Here is a 17675-nt window from a genome sequence, read left to right on the forward strand (position 1 = left end):
TTGAGATGGTTGTGCAGGTTGAGGTGGTTGTACAGGTTGAGATGGTTGTTTCGCTGATTTAGATTTTTGTAATGCAATTATTCTTATTCTATCAATATAATCAACAAACTCAGAATCAATTCTATTGATGTTATGATTCACATAGTAGATCCATCTATACCATTTATCACGACCACCAAAGCTATTAACATGTTCAGGTTTTAACATGTTTCTTTGATCATCAAATGAGGTAAAGGCGAATCTAGCAAGTTCGTTAACATCCGCTATTGCTTTTATTATTGTTACGTTATCATCGGTGAATCTGTCATCGGTACGAACCTTAGCGGTAGTTTGTTTCTCAATTCTCCTCAACACAGGTAGAATTCCTTCTCTCACTGCCTCAGCATCTTTTATATCACCTAAGAAAATTTGTTCTGTTGCTTTGGTTACTGGCCTGAATAATTCCTCTGTCGTTTCAGCAAATCCTTTCTTTGCTTCTTGAGCAGCTCGTATTTTCTCCTTGACTTCTTTTCGCACTGGTAAATATTCTTCTATTGCTTTTAGTCGCTCTTGTGCTATTCTTGACCTTAATGATTCTCCTACATTCATGTTATTTTATTTTCATTTTGTATCTTGAAATTGAAATCAAAAATTTTTGTGAAACTCTGATATAGAATCTTTTAACATTCTGATTCTTAAAATCCATTTAGACACGACAGCAGCAAGGAGGACGCCCACCGATAGTCAGTCGACAAAAATATAATCAGAGATAAATAAAAATCATGAACAGGTTATTCTGCAGCTAGATCTTCAAACTAAGGTTTTATTTTCGGATTGAGGGTCAATAACGATGTAACTCTTCCAGGAAGCATCTATTCGGTAAATAGAACCTTTCTCCGGATTAGATTTCTCTGGAAGGTTTATTTTTTGTCGGAACCCCTAGGTCTGTTCGCCCTCCCTGCTGCTCATGTGTGTGATACTTTTAGATCAGTGCATGCCATGTGAGTAATACTTTTAGATCAGCATATGCCATGTGTGTGATACTTTTAGATTAGTGTATGCCATGTTTGTGATACTTTTAGACCAGTGTATGCCATGTGATTAATACTTTTAGGCCAGCGTATACCATGTGATACTTTTAGTCTATCCAATTGGGGAAATAACAAGGATGGCGTCTCTTCCTCCTCAATGAGATCTACAGATTCTTTAGAGTAGTGGCTGGGGGAGGAGGGCATTCTGAAGTAGCCAACACCCTATAAATGTACTTGATGGTCACTTGAAAGCTAAATTTCAGTCTGTTTCATGCTGTTAGTAAATATTTCTCATCAAATGACACACAAAGAGAAAAGAAAGCATAGATTAGTAAAACAGTACATGACTAACTAGCTAAGAGCAAAGATTAGTAAATCAGTATGGGACCAACTAGCTAATACAGTAGCCCAGACTTCCTCTGACCACATATTTAACTACTTCCTCTAATGCTGTATATCACAAATGAAGCATGCTAAGTATAAACAAAACAAGAGTAATGGTAGACTTCCATGCTCTGAAGTTGCATATATAGGATTTAGATGGCATTCAGTTGAAAGTACACAAGAAGAGAAAGCAAAGTGTAAACCACTGTTTGTATTGTGATTGTTTGTGTGCATTTAGTATTTTGGTGATACATATTCAGTACAGTGATGTCCAGTGTTCATATACATGCTGTTCTGGTGTATGTGTTGTTACATATATCTGATTTAATTCATATTTAATTGTTTGTCAGTTTTAAAAAAAGTTATCCTATTATATGCTATTATAATGTAAATTTATTCATTGGAGATTATATTTTTCCAGAAAATCAGCTGACCTGAATCATTCTTTCATAAACACCAGGTGTTGACTGAAATCTCAACCTTGTTTCTGAATTTGTAGAAACTTCGTAAACAAGTTCTATTTGATTTTAAAATGATTGGTTTTCGTCAGGGTCATTTTTGGTGTACGTGATATAAACAAGATCATGTGACCCCCCCCCCTTTTCAATTTTGCAATTCCAGGTTTTCCATTACTGCGCATTTGTTAGTTTTAATAAAGATGCTTTGAGAGAGATTTCTCAGTTTTGGGTTTTTAACACCAATGTCAATTTTTTTTGTTGTAGTCAGATTTTGAGTTATAATTTTCTTCACATCAGTTGGATTTCAAAAGGATTAACTCTTTTTTCTCTGGAAATATTTTGAAGAGTGCTCACACAGAGATTTTGGAAAGGCATTGCTTACAAATTTAATTTGGATTTCCAACACTGGAGTGTCACTATTTATACTTCTACAAGGAACTGTAGATAAGCACAGTACTAACTACAGCATACGTCATCATCATCCATCTTGGATTTTCTATCAGGATTCGAACTTGAAATTATTACAACATTTATTACTAGGACTTTTGCAATTTAATTTGTGGATTATCCTTGGATTAGTTTTAGATTTGATTCTATAAAACCGTAAGTTCATATTATTTTTATTTTTACAGGATTTTTCCAGGGAAACAAATCATTTGTTAAATTTTAAAAAGCTTGTTGTTTTCACTCTTTCTGTGTTACTGTTTATTCGAGCCTAAACATGTAACAGTATAGTGAGAGTAGTATGTGAGCTGCTTGCATTGTACATGCCTAACATGCAACCACCAATTACATTAACAAGTTCCCTGCTCTATTGTTCACTCCTCCAGTGAGTCTCCAGGAGTCAACTTCAACATTTTTGGGTGCAATAAGTTACTGAATACTTTGTAAATGGTATCGAAGAAAAAATTATTGTACATCAGAATACTACATGGCGCAGGCAAGATTTTAGTAATTACATTGTGATAGTTTTATAATAATTCCACGTCTTATCATTCTGTGAGCTGTCTGTGTGTGATAGATTCATTTACTTTTAATTATTTATATATTTCATGTGTATAGGTTGTAGGTCTTCTTCCTGTTCTGGTGATTCATTTAGTTATCATCACAACTGATTAAATGGCGGCGTAACTTTGTTATTCCTCAAACATACCCACTAGAAGTATTACAAAAGCATAAATTATTTATTTATCAAGACACTAACTCGCTAATTTGAAAATATTCCATGTTACTAACAAAGGAATAGAAAAGTCAGTTACATATTCAAACTTATAGACTATGATTTGAACTTATGCATTTCAAGTATCTGGTTGACAGTTCTTCTGAAACCACACAAGAAGGGAAAGACAAAGCATGAATTAGCAATGCAGCATATTAATAACTCGCTAAAACTAACTCCATTACAAATGGAGCAAGTAAAAATAAAACACAGTCATGCTAACTCATAATGACTTTACAGAGGTCAATGATAACATGTTGTGACATGGTCTTAAAAGGACAAAGTCCCTAAAGGTGACAAAATCACTCAAATTTGGCCGAAATTGTAAGACAAAATTATGCAACTTGCAGCAGAATGATTAGTCCACACAACAAAAGGGAAATTGGATGGTTCAATTAGAACACATAAATGGATTGGATTATCGGCAGATAAACTGTACGATGTAATCAGTACAGCAACAGAACTACAAACTAGTAACATCTGGCAGTGCCTAAGGTAGGTAATGGGCAAGAGTTATTGCCCTTTGTCTATTGCAAAGACTATTGGTGTCTTTTAGCATGGTTCTGATTCACAATGTAATTGGCTAATATTCCTAATGTTGTAGTTGTTGTAGGGTTTAACGCCAATTTTCAGCACAAGATAGGCTATATATACATGGCGGCCAGCATTAATGGTGGAGGAAGAACCCGGGGAAACCCCAGAAAGAACCACTGACACACAAGAAGCTACCGGCAAGCTTTCTCACATATTCACATTGGCCGAGCCTGAGACTCGAACCCACGAAGACAGAGGTGAGATGGCAGTGATCTGTGACAGAGAGCGCTTTAGACCACTCGGCCACTATTCCTAATGTAATGTTATTTGGGAACGTATTCGAAGGAGAAATATATCGGTACACTGAAGGGTGTCATGCAAAATAATCTACAAAATGTAAAACTTCTAGTGAGATTTCAACAATGCTGAATGCAAACATGTTAAACTGACTAAAATCAAAGATATTCTAATTAAAACAAGATTAAGAGATGTCTTTTTTGAGCAAGTGCGATAAATGACTGGGCAAGTTTTATGCACTTTAAAATAAAATGAACATCAATATCAAATTAAATGTGAAGCAATATAGAACAGTACCTGATTCTGAACTGGTCACAACCTCAACCTGAGTTGCCTCCCCAGAACCTCCCCAGTCAATTTCCTCTGCTAGGGGCTCAATACTTAGATCAATGTCCACCTATCAAATAAATTCATTGATTAAACAACCAATCAATTAACAAATCCACCTCTCATAAACTTGTCTTCTCCTAAAGAACTTTCTCAGCAAGTCCTTATCATTAGCCGGAAATATAAGGAACTATCTTCCAAAAGGTTTTACGCAATTTTTACTTTATATTTTTAAAACTTTTACTCAGTACACTATAGCCAGGACTGTGCTGGTGATCCATAAAATCCAATTCATACAGACATAGTATGAAAAAGATTTTCCTTGAGAGCTTATATTTGTGCCAATTAATGCAATAATCCCTGATACATAGAATATATAATGAAAAAATTAACAATAGCTTTTAGCTTTATCAAAGATACCCAATAACTGTTTATTTTGTAATCTGCTATAAATAGAAATCAAAATGGCTGATTTATATTACAACAAGTGCACTATTTCAAATGGCAATTGGTTATGAAGTGCTGTATATCCCTACTACTGGTAATTATGCTGTATTTTTGCATTTACAACTCAATAAAACAAGCCTGACATTATGATTAAACTTTATCTAAATCTATTTTCATCGTGAAAACACTGACAAAGAATGATAAGATCATAAATTAATATAAATTTCATACAAAAACATGAAATTAATTTTCAAATCCATCTTTGCATCATTAATTTTAGTAACATTAACTGAACAATGGTGCAAACTGCATTTAGTATGCATGCTTTTACTCTTCACAGCTCAGTCTACAGAAACATCTATGCAACATTACCACATTTATTGGATATATAAAAAATAACAAAGGATAGCAGTACACAAACTATACCCATGATATAGTAAATTTGTGTAGAATTTTGAATTTGCTTGTCACTGTCATTTACACTGTAAGGACAAACCTTTCCCTCCTCTGTCCCACCACTCTCCAGAGTTATTCCTGATATATCAAAGTCTATCTCCTCTTTCAAGTCATTACTGGAGTTACCCACTACAGTTTGGCCTACATCGCCCCAATCAATCTGAAAAAGTATGTTATTTTATACAAACAGAACTGTGAAAGAAAATTTAAACGTAAATTTCTGAAGACAGACTTAACCTTCATTTTCTCAATCTATCTGGACTCTGAAAAATTGTCAATTTATAGTGGATCATTCTGTTAAAATCACAGGTTTAAAATTAATGTAGGATAACCATCCTTATAAAAACACAAAGATGCAATTCTCCTTGGAAACATAACCAGTTAAAAGAGACTTGTTATATGCTTATGTATTGTTTTCATTTTATATTACACCTGCATAGAGTACATCGCCAACTTGAGTTGCATTGATTGTGTTTTTGTTTGCTCTTTTAAGGGAAAGGTTTAAGATTCATTTTCTTCATAAAATGGGACAAAATAATACATACTGAGTCTGCATTTCCTGATTGGTTCACATCTCCGTCTTCATCCTTTGTGTCAATAATAATGCTGGTTTCCACCACAGACACAGGTTTACTTCCAGTCTGCCACTCATAAGTTGTCACATTGCCATTTTTCTGTACGAATTGCAGACATGACAGAGATTCTGACCCAAGGTTCTTGCTAAAATTAAACAGTACAGTATGTCTTCAGGTGCAAAATGTAACAAGAATGAATAAATATTGATGACAATGATTAACATAAAACACAGATATCTCTCAGTAGTTTCTCAAAGTCCAATCTGCAATTTTTGTCACCTGTCTGTAGTTTGCCATATTAACACTAACAGCTGGTCTAACACCAATAGTTTTTTTTAAACACTCACAGATGTGTATACCCCACCTTCTATGCTAATAATAGTCTGCATGCAATGGCTGGTGCAAGGTCACAATTCTTCAAGCATACTTTCACGTCTCTTAATCTGTTATTCAGAGTGATCTTAAATCCCACTGCTTTATTTCATTTGTTAACAGTTCACAATGACATCAAACATGAGGGATTCACATTTAATGTCTTCACCACTCATGTAAATACTTTAATTTTGTGCATTCTCAAACACTTTAGCAACTGAGCTGAAGAGCCTCATAAAAGAAGAGAACTCTGGCATGCAGTATGTTTGGACTATATCAAGCAGCTTGTTAAAATGAACTGGGTTCTCCGCTACATGTGCTGTGTGAAAATTACATATTCTAAAAGAATGATCTTTATGATGCTAAGACTGACTTTACACTCCTGTTTTCAGAACATACTGTCTCACTTTTGTTGAGTATAATTATGTACCAATCACGGCATTTAATATGGATTGGTCAACATATACCACAATACTTGGAACATGCTGGATTGCCCCAACAACCCATATTTAGCTAAATCAGGTAAATTCCAACAGCCCTGGTACATCAAACCCTTTAGTTCTGGAAATGCCCTTACCATAAGATGAATGATGTGATTCATTTTGATAATTAATCTAACCTGTCTGTAACAAAGTCAGTGAACCCCGCATAAAAATCCACAGCTTTCTGAAGGCTTGATGTTGATGCTGCAATCTTGGAGAAAACAGATGGTAAATCTTTAACAAGTGATGCCAATTCAGACTTTATTTTCTTGCCCTGCAAATAAATTACATAAAAACAGTTAAAATCAACTACAGCAGTAAAATAGGTTTCTTTAATAATATGTACCTGATTGTAATACTGCATTCAGTACTATGTACACTACCTCGCAAATCCTCTTTGTTGTTGTTGTTGTTGTTGTAGGGCTTAACGCCATTTTTCAGCACGCGATTGGCTATACATGGCGGCCAGTATTAATGGTGAATCCTCTTTGTTTCGGCAACATAAGTGCTAAAAAGTCATCGTCTACTTGAGACAAGAGTGGTCTCCCATTGGAAAGAGGGATGGGTGCCAAATCCCATATATTTGTCAGTTACTACATGAATGGCTGTACATGCAACTGCAGGATGGGCCTTGGGAGGGTATGCCCATACTAACTGATATACTCCTAATGTATTGTGATCGGGTAATTACCTGAAGACAAAACTTCAACCAGGGCCCCGAGTGGCTGAGTGGTCTAAAACGCTCTCCGTTACGGATCACTGCCATCTCACCTGTCTGCACCGGTTCGAGTCTCGGATTCAGCCAATGTGGGTATGTGAGAAAGTTTGCCAGTAGCTTCTCGTGGGTCGGCGGTTCTTTCCAGGGTTTTCCCGGGTTCCTCCTCCACCATTAATACTGGCCGCCATGTATAGCCTATCGTGTGCTGAAAAATGGTGTTAAACCCCACAACAACAAAATTTCAACCACAATCACTCCAAATGATGTCAACATATGCTTAGTCTGCAACTGTGTAAATACAACACAAAAGAAAACTACAAACAAAATCCTGGACTCAAAGCACTCTGAGCTTCTAAACAAATACTCTAAATAATTTTTACAACAGTTACTGTATAGATCTCCTTCCAATCTATCCCCACCTTCTTTGGAAATAAGAAAAATATGGGACCAGTACTGCCATGTCTTTTGTAAAAACTTTAAACAAATGTGCTTTTTATAAATAATCAGTTTAAATTCATGACATATTTTTGGGTTCCTGAATATTCCATTTTCTAAAGCTCTGAGCTATTACAAACACTGAACATATTTGAGATGTTACATCATCATGAAATACATGTATCAGGCCTTAATATAATTATATTTTTACATGGGTTTTATGAAATATAGTTGTATAAGGCCTAAATTTAATCATATTTTACAAGGGCTTCCATGAATACAATCTTATCATGCCTTAATTTAATCATATTTTTACAAGGGCATCATATAAAATGCATCATATAAAACAGTTTTACTGGGTCTTAATTTAATACTTTTGCATGGATATCATACAATACAACTGTATCAGGCCTTATGTTTACATGGTCTACATTAGCTACAGTTGTATCAGGCCTTAATGTAATCATATTTTTACATGGTCTATATTAGCTACAGTTGTATCAGGCCTTAATGTAATCATATTTTTACAAGGGCTTCATGAAATATGGCTGTATTGGGCCTAAATCTGTAATGGTTTACAAGGGCTTCATGAAAAATAGTTTATCAAGCCTTAACATTTTCATAGTTGTACAAGGGCTTCGTGAAATACAGTTCATCAGGCCTTAATGTTTTCATGGTTTTTTAAGGGCTTTATGAAATACAATAAGTTGGTACTGACAAAGACATAAAGACTGTTGAATTCTGAAAAGCAAAGGACTTGATTCAACGTTACCTCTATTCCAATCTGTTTACAGCTTGTTTCATATTTCTTCCTCAATTCAGCTGCCTTACTGACATATTCTGCCTCCTTTCTGTCACACTCCTGAAGAAAAAGCATACATTATAGTATTAACCATGATCAGTAAACCTAATTCTCCACATGTAAATTTCTGACCTTAACCTTTGACCTTATGCTAAAGACTTACTTGACTGTAAGCTTTGTGTTTTTTTCAACCAATATACTATGTACTAAGCTGATAAACCAACTATGCAAACTATCAAACTGAGCTATTTCAGGAAACTTTAGGAAACTTCTTTTAAAGAAACTTACACAAGACAAACAACTGGCAAAAACAAAGCAAATGACTGCTGTCTTGTGTTGAGCAATACCTGTGTGCAAATGGAACAGACTGTGACTGCCATCTTGTGTTGAGCAATACTGTGACAAAGGAATAGACTGTGACTGCAGTTTCATGCTGAGCAACACATGTGGCAAAGGGAAAGCATGTGACTGCTGTCTTATGTTGAGCAACACTTGTGGCAAAGGGAAAGTATATGACTGTTGTCTTACGTTGAGCAACACTTGTGGCAAAGGGAAAGTATATGACTGTTGTCTTGTGTTGAGCAACACATGTGGCAAAGGGAAAATATATGACTGCTGCCTTAAGAGCAACATTTGTGGCAAAGGGAAAGCATGTGACTGCTGTCTTATGTTGGGCAACACCTGTGGCAAAGTGAAAGCATGTGACTGTTGTCTTGTTTTGAGAACACCTGTGGCACCTGAGTTATAGATATTAACTAGCATGCATGCATTTGCATTCCATATACCATATCTACCTGTAAGTCAAGTGCAACTGCAAACAACATACTTTGATCTGCTGTCACATAATGTGCAATCAGATCAGGGTCTATGTTGTGTTTCTTTTCTCTGCAGACTATTCTTAACAAGCTGCATAGATCTAGATCTGGAAAATAATGTTATGGCAGATTTTGTCTAATGCAGTCTGCAGCTGCAATCAACTTATAAGAGTGGGTATGTATGGTAAGCAAAACAGTTTAATTTCCGCACTGAGAAAGAAGTAGTTAGTGTATTTCCTTTGACAATAACAAAAGTCAATGTTTTATTATGACATATTCAATCAATATAATTCCTGTAATTGAGGACAGTTCAGATCTACTGGGCACACCTTGAAATGAAGAACATATCTGCACTGCAAAGACTCATTATTAGTTTCACACAATCCAGTGCACTCTGAAGTAGTCTTTATCACTAGGCAGCTTGATGCATTCTTCAAGGCATCACAAGCATATAAATGATTAGGACTCAGTCTGGTATCAAAGGTTTATGCAAATAGCTTATAATGCTATTGTCACAATGCACTCAACAGACAGATGGTTTATTTTTATCTGAAGAACCAAGGAAGTTAATCTATTTTTAACAACTTCACTTTCAGCCTTTTCCAACTGTATTGTCTTCTTATGTAAAGTGATTGCGTAAGTCAGAAAATCTTCTAATCCTTGTTTGTCGGTGCCAGAGAAAACTTTAGATGTTGGTACTGAGGAAAAATAAAATGTTCTGGAAGCTAAGTTTTAATCATTTAAAGACATTTCAATCAGCATCTTTCTAGCATAATGCTTTCTTTTGAAATGAAAAGGTTAACACCAGTGACGTGGAGAGCTACAGTAAATAAAACATACTGAACTTGGCAGGAGACTTATTAGTGTCAATAGCCTAATTTGCCATACCAGAGATTATTATAGTGATATCCATTAGATTATTTTCCTTTAATGTCATTAATCATTGAGCCTGCGGAACTGCTGTACTTTTGGAATCAAACATGTCTTTTAAGGGATAGTGCAGAGCAGGTAACTGGTTCGTGCATGTATTGCAAGCCATTTGTTATGACTGTCTGGAAGCATAGTTTATTGTGTAAAGTATTCACAAAATACACTGCTGAAATTTCAAAAGAAACAATGGCAAAAACAAGCACCAATGTACCAATTAATTCCTAGCCAGGGAGAAAACAATGAATTCATTAAAATCTTCTACAGATCTCTGTGGCAGGTCCAAAAAAAGAGGTATTTTAGGAATTTAGTTCGCCATACAATAGTTGGATGACTGTACTGAAACTCTGAAAGCTAGAAGGATGGTTGGTGTACATGTGTAGCAAGGTTTTACTTTTTTCATCAGGCCCATTTTGGGGGATTTTTTTTTGAAAAATCATCAAAAATGAGGTATGTTTGGAACTGATTTTGTCTTCATTTCACCAATACACTGGTGTGATACTTTATTGAAACTTTGGAGCCTACATAGGTGGCAGGTATAAACGAGCAATAATGTTTTAATTTTATCCTCAGGTCCATTTTTTTAAACATTCATGAAAATTGTAAAAAAAAAATGGTAGTCTGGGAATTCAGCTTATCTTGCTGCATCTGTTGGAGGACTTTAATGAAACTTTGCCTGCTAGGAAAGTGACTGGTGCAGATGTACAGTAAGGTTTTACTTCTTTTGACTTGCCAATATTTGGGGAAACATCATGAGATTTGTCCAAACATGAGATATTTTGGGAACTGAGTTAACTTGTCCTATTACATTCACTAGAAGACTGCAGTGAAACCCTATAGGCTGTTTAACTGGCTGGTGTAGATGCACAATAAGGTTCAACTTTGTTCCTTTGGCCTTTTTGTAGGGTATTTTCTTTAAAAAAATGTCACAAGCTGGACATTTGAGGAATTTAGTTGACCATCGCTTCTCCTCACACATTGGTTGGAGGAATTTACTGAAACTTTGGAGACTATATTTGAGGTTGGTGTAGATGCACATGAGGGTTTAACTTTCTTCCCTTTGTACATTTTTGTGAAAATTACATAAAAATTGAACAAAATGAGGAATTTTGGGATTTCAGTTTCCCACCACTTCTATTCGCAAATCTGTTGGATAATTTTATTGAAAATGTGCACAGAGTTCATCATTGCTTCTCCTCATACTCTGTTTGGAGGATTGTACTGAAACTTTGAGGGCTCTATAAGTGAATGGTGTGGATCCAAAGTACAGTTTGTTCAACATTTTTTGGTCTGGCCATTTCGAGGAATATGTTTTAAAGGGGTATTATTAAAAATTCAGCTATCACTTTTATTTATACTTGATATGCTACATAATCATATAGTTACTGAAGATGCACATTATGTTTTTTAAAAAAATCAGCCTGACATTTGGGAAAATGTCTAACAAAAACTAGAGAAAATTAAATTATGAGAAATCAGCTTGGATGTTTATTTATTCATTTGTTAACCCTGTGCCATACAACTACTTGACTTTGAAGATGCTGTAGCAGTAGTACACTGTATCTGTATTTATTCTGGAATGACCCTCATATGCAATATTACGGGAAAATTTCATGAAATATATTTATGATAACACAATATATTTACGTCCAAACTATTTTTAAAATTATAAACATTTATTGATAATAATAAAATCATCTTCATATTTCGAGTCACTATACAATCTAAAGCAATTTCTCAAAAACAATTAAAAAAATCACAGTTAAAGGTATATCTTTAAGATCTATGAAAGCAGATTAAACATAGTGTATTAAATTAGGAGTCTTACAGGCTTTTTTGCATTTTGCAATAGGGTCCTTAATTTAGGCAAAATAGTGGGGATCACGCAGAAACAAAAGAGTTAACTTAGTAAATTTTTACAAGTGATATTAACCAATCCATATGCTTGTTATAAATGCAAGGTAAAAAGGTTTAACTACTGAATTGTGGTCGACTATAGCTCGAAGAATATCACTGTTTTGCATTCTTACCTTTTGAACTTGTTGACACTTTGCCATTTGCTTTTTCAAAGCAGGTATTTCATAATTAACATTTCTCATTAGCATCTGTGCTGTGTCCGCTGTAAAGATATTAAATATACACAAGAAGGCTGATCAACATTACCGCTCTTTTAAAAAATAGCATTTTTTTTAAAAACTGAAATATTAGGTTGGACTTTTCAACAAATATGAACTTATACTGAGAGAATAACAATCTTAAATTTCAACCTATTAATACACAGCAACATCTTGGAATTCAAATAATAATATAAGAAATAATTTAAAAAATGCAAAATACTATAGATACTTACATAAATCAATGAGATATTATGAGGAGAAACGTTTTGCATATATCATTCATCACCAAATTTTGACAACCAACCTATTCTGGTGAGCCTTGCTTCAAACAAGTGTATTGCCTACTTGCAAGTCACTGGACACCATTATGTCATGTGTGTCTAAAAAATAATCTCTACTGGCATTAGTCATAACAAATGAAAAATGCACTCAAACTGGAAAGTTAAACAAGTTAATTCTGATACCACCAGAAAAAATGACAAGAAAAGAAATAATGCATCAATTCTCTGTCAGAAATCACTATAACTCATCTGCTCTCAGGGATCACATGACTGTCATATATTTAGGCATAATCCATATAAAATATTGTGTTCAACAATACTGAGTGATCTTTGTTTATCATCCACAACAAATAACCTGTAAGAATGACTTACTTTTCTCATGTCTAGTTTAAATGTGCAAATATAATTTCATATTCACCAAAAAACAAAACATTTCATATACAGTATTATTGCTACAAGACCAAGAGAGTTCTTTGAAGCGCCAAATCACATAAAGAAGAGATATGAGACAAAATCTGAAAGAATGTAATCTAGAATTGGCATTAGTGGATTATCCCTCACAGAATCTGATGTGAACAAGCAACTGGAAAGTAATTATGATAAACAGAAAATATATGTAAAAATGTTGTAAATGAAGATTGAAAAGGAAATCGCCATGAAAAAAAGCCATAAACTTTTAAAAAATCATGATAAAGAGTCATTATCATTTATTCAACCAGGCCCTTCACGATTACAGACAGTCCCTGGGTCATCATAAAGTGAAGCAGAAGATGGGGTTGAAGTGAAAAGTGCTGTGTCTGCAAGGAATATTAACACAGGAACTGAAAATTTACATTTATTTTGGTTTTCACAAAAGTGGGCAGAATTTAATTAACATAACTACAAACACTGGACCCATTAAATATACTGTTGAGAGCAAAGGGAAAGGGAAATAAAGGGAAATAAGGAGGAATGAAATATTTATAAGTCCATGTTATCTGGAAGAGTAAGAACTACAAAAAACACATTCTTATGTAAATATGTTTATTTTGGATATTTCATAATTCAGGTTATCATTGCTTTCAATGTACTTGAATTGAGGGAATACAATTCTGACTGCACTGTAAACAGACTGGTTTCAAATAAAGTCACCAAAACCGATCAACATTTTCAACAGATTTCTATCACAACATGGATATTTTTAAGACAGTTTTCTCAGTGTCTTGGAGTGGACAGGTGGTTTTGTGTTCAATATACTAAAAGAGCTTAACATCTTATAAAAACAGACTGTACCAGATTCAAAATGCAAGACTTAGTTTTATTTAGTCAAAGCATGACAAACACTGGACCCATTTAATATACTGTAACAGTTGTGAGCAAAGGAAAATAAGGAGGAATGACATATTTATAAGTCCATGTTATCTGGAAGAGTGAGAACTACATAAAACACATTCTCATGTAAATATGTTTATTTTGGATATTTCATAATTCAGGTTATCATTATTTTCAATGAACTTGAGTTGAGGGCATACAATTTTGACTACACTGTAAGCAGACTGGTTTCAAAAATGGTCACCAAAATAGGTCGACACTTTCAACAGATTTATATCACAACATGGATTTTTTAAAGGCAGTTTTTTCAATGTCTTGGAGTGGACAGGTGGTTTTGTTTTCAATATTCTAAAGAAGCTTAAGTTTACATAAAAGCAGACTGTATCAGAGTAAAAATGCAAGACTTAGTTTTATTTAGATCAAAGCATGATATTTATAATTGATCTTAAGGTTAAACTTAATGTAAAACTGTATCAAACAGAACAAATCTCAGTTCTTTAGCAAGTGTAATAATGAGAAAAGGATACATTATACTATTTAATCTGCAATGCTACATCATTTAAAAATTATGAATCACTGTTAAACTAATTTACAAAAGGTCTATATAAAGTCTTTTACTTCTACTAGAATATGGTCTAGAAACGTTTTGAAGGTTTTAGACAACTATATATTATTTCAGAATAAAAATGTAGAAAAAATATGTTTCTCTCCATTCAGTCTTACCCAAATATACTCCATCCCTTTCATAGAGCTTAATAACATCTGACCAATCCTGAAAAATAAAACAAGTTATCAAGACATATCACCACAGTCAGAGCTTAGAGAAAGATGTCAGCACTCTCAATTGGTATACTATTTATTGTAGTACCCTATGAAGCAACTCTCAATTTCTATATTTTAGTCTACTTATTGTAGTACTCTATGATGCAACACTCAATTTATATACTATTTATTGTAATTCCATATGGTGCAACTCTCAATTTCTATACATTAGTCACTTTATTATAGTACCCTATGGTTGTTGTTGTTGTTGTTATAGGGTTTAACGCCATTTTCAGCACAAGATAGGCTATACATAGCGGCCAGTATTAATGGTGGAGGAAGAACCCGGGAAAACCCCAGAAAAAACCACCAACCCACGAGAAGCTACCAGCAAGCTTTCTCACATATCTACATTGGCCGAACCCGAGACTCGAACCCATGCAGACAGAGGTGAGATGGCAGTGATCCGTGACAGAAAGCGCTTTAGACCACTCGGCCACTCGGGGCCCCATACCCTATGGTGCAACACTCAACTTCTATACTATTTATTGTAGTACCCTATGGTGCAACTCTCAGTTTATATACTATTTATTGTAGTAATCTATGGTGCAACTCTCAATTTCTATACATTAGTCTCTTTATTGTAGTACCCTATGGTGCAACTCGCAAATTCTACACTACTTATTGTAGTACCCTATGGTGCAACTCTCAAATTCTACACTACTTATTATAGTATCCTATAGTGCAACTCTCAATTGGCATACTATTTATTGTAGTACCCTAGGAAGCAGCACTCAGTTTCTATACTATTTATTGTAGTACCCATGATGCAATTATAAATTTCTATACTATTTATTGTAGTACCCTATGGTGCAACACTCAATTTCTATACTATTTATTGTAGTACCTATTGTGCAACTCTTAATTTCTATACTATTTATTGTAGGACCCTACTGTACAACACTCAATTTCTATACTATTTATTGTAGTACCCTATGGAGCAACTCTCAATTTCTATATTTTAGTCTACTTATTGTAGTACTCTATGATGCAACACTCAATTTATATACTATTTATTGTAATTCCATATGGTGCAACTCTCAATTTCTATACATTAGTCACTTTATTATAGTACCATATGGTTGTTGTTGTTGTTATAGGGTTTAATGCCATTTTCAGCACAAGATAGGCTATACATGGCGGCCAGTATTAATGGTGGAGGAAGAACTCAGGAAAACCCCAGAAAAAAACACCGACCCACGAGAAGCTACCGGCAAGCTTTCTCACATATCTACATTGGCCGAACCCGAGACTCGAACCCATGCAGACAGAGGTGAGACGGCAGTGATCCATGACGGAGAGCGCTTTTGACCACTCGGCCACTCGGGGCCCAGTACCCTATGGTGCAACACTCAATTTCTATACTATTTATTGTAGTACCCTATGTTGCAACTCTCAGTTTATATACTATTTATTGTAGTAATCTATGGTGCAACTCTCAATTTCTATACATTAGTCTCTTTATTGTAGTACCCTATGGTGCAACTCTCACATTCTACACTACTTATTGTAGTACCCTATGGTGCAACTCTCAATTGGCATACTATTTATTGTAGTACCCTAGGAAGCAGCACTCAATTTCTATACTATTTACTGTAGTACCCATGATGCAATAATAAATTTCTATACTATTTATTGTAGTACCCTAGGGTGCAACACTCAATTTCTATACTATTTATTGTAGTACCCTATTGTGCAACTCTTAATTTCTATACTATTTATTGTAGGACCCTACTGTGCAACACTCAATTTCTATACTATTTATTGTAGCACCCTAGGGTGCAACACTCAATTTCTATACTATTTATTGTAGGACCCTACTGTGCAACACTCAATTTCTATACTATTTATTGTAGCACCCTAGGGTGCAACACTCAATTTCTATACTATTTATTGTTGTACCCTAGGATGCAGTACTCAGTTTCTATACTATCTATTGTAGTACTCTAGGGTGCAAAAGCCAGTTTTTATACCATTTATTGTAGTATGTACCCAATGGCACAAAACTCCCAACTTCTATACTGCTTGTAGTACCCTGTGGAGCAACAATGGATTTCTATACTACTTAGTATATGCTACAATTTGTTTCCAAGATAGCATACAAAATACTTAATGCAGAGAATTCTTAGTATCAACCTGTCATCACTTCAAGGCATCACTACAATAACTGACCAAATTAATTATTTACTTCAATGTCTATGCAGCTTCAGCGAGATGTGTAATATTTGTCCTCTCCTCAAGGTATGTCAACACCAATTCAGCCAATCAGCTGTTACTGTGTTTTCTATGCACCTTGACTGACATTTATAACTTTTGTTTTCTCTTCAAGGTATGTCCACACCAATTCAGCTGATTAGCAGCTACTGCATTCAATTGCAGTTTCTATGAAAATCATTAGAATTTTTCAGATTTTTCCTGGAGATTTACTACCCAGTGAAGAATGTTATCTGCATCTAGAATAGAACAGCATTAAAGTGCAAACAGAAAACAAAATGTTTATTTAGTTTGCCAATTGGCATTTGCACGTCAAGATGACAAAATATACAGGTGTGATTTGGTCCATTCCAAAAAGGTCAAACGCACTAAATTCCAAAATGCTCAAATGCACCAAACATTTCTGTCATCTCACTCAAATGCAAAAATTTCCAGATTTGCAAGATTACCATGGCTGATTTTTTTTCATATGCTGTGTCCAGGTTAGTGCACAGCATACAATAGTATTAACAGTGGCATCACATGGGGTGTGTGGACTGCACTGGGTGACACCATCAGAGGGGGTAACACCAAAATGGCTGCCTATAAAAAAAACTAATTCTTGTGCAGGAAGGAGGTCCATGGGGGTAACACCATGAGTTACCAGACTGGTGACACCAATCCTAGTGATGC

The 17675-nt window shown here is 34.8% G+C and overlaps 1 protein-coding gene across 2 annotated transcripts in view; it reads right to left on the reverse strand.

Annotated features, from left to right (window-relative positions):
• The window catches only part of LOC149791533 (CDK5 regulatory subunit-associated protein 3-like), a 110869-nt gene that overhangs the window by 72344 nt on the left and 20850 nt on the right, over positions 1 to 17675 (reverse strand). For both annotated transcript variants that reach the window (XM_089970062.1, XM_089970061.1), the window contains exons 5-11: positions 14691 to 14739; positions 12289 to 12377; positions 8487 to 8576; positions 6699 to 6835; positions 5678 to 5852; positions 5173 to 5292; positions 4200 to 4299 (exon numbers count right to left, since the gene is read on the reverse strand). In XM_089970062.1, coding sequence (XP_089826188.1) covers positions 4200 to 4299; positions 5173 to 5292; positions 5678 to 5852; positions 6699 to 6835; positions 8487 to 8576; positions 12289 to 12377; positions 14691 to 14739 — 760 coding nt within the window. The remainder of the gene's footprint in view (positions 1 to 4199; positions 4300 to 5172; positions 5293 to 5677; positions 5853 to 6698; positions 6836 to 8486; positions 8577 to 12288; positions 12378 to 14690; positions 14740 to 17675) is intronic.

The sequence above is a fragment of the Sinohyriopsis cumingii genome, chromosome 9, assembly GCF_028554795.1.
Source record: "Sinohyriopsis cumingii isolate HCF-2022 chromosome 9, ASM2855479v2, whole genome shotgun sequence".
NCBI classification, from domain to species: Eukaryota; Metazoa; Mollusca; class Bivalvia; order Unionida; family Unionidae; genus Sinohyriopsis; species Sinohyriopsis cumingii.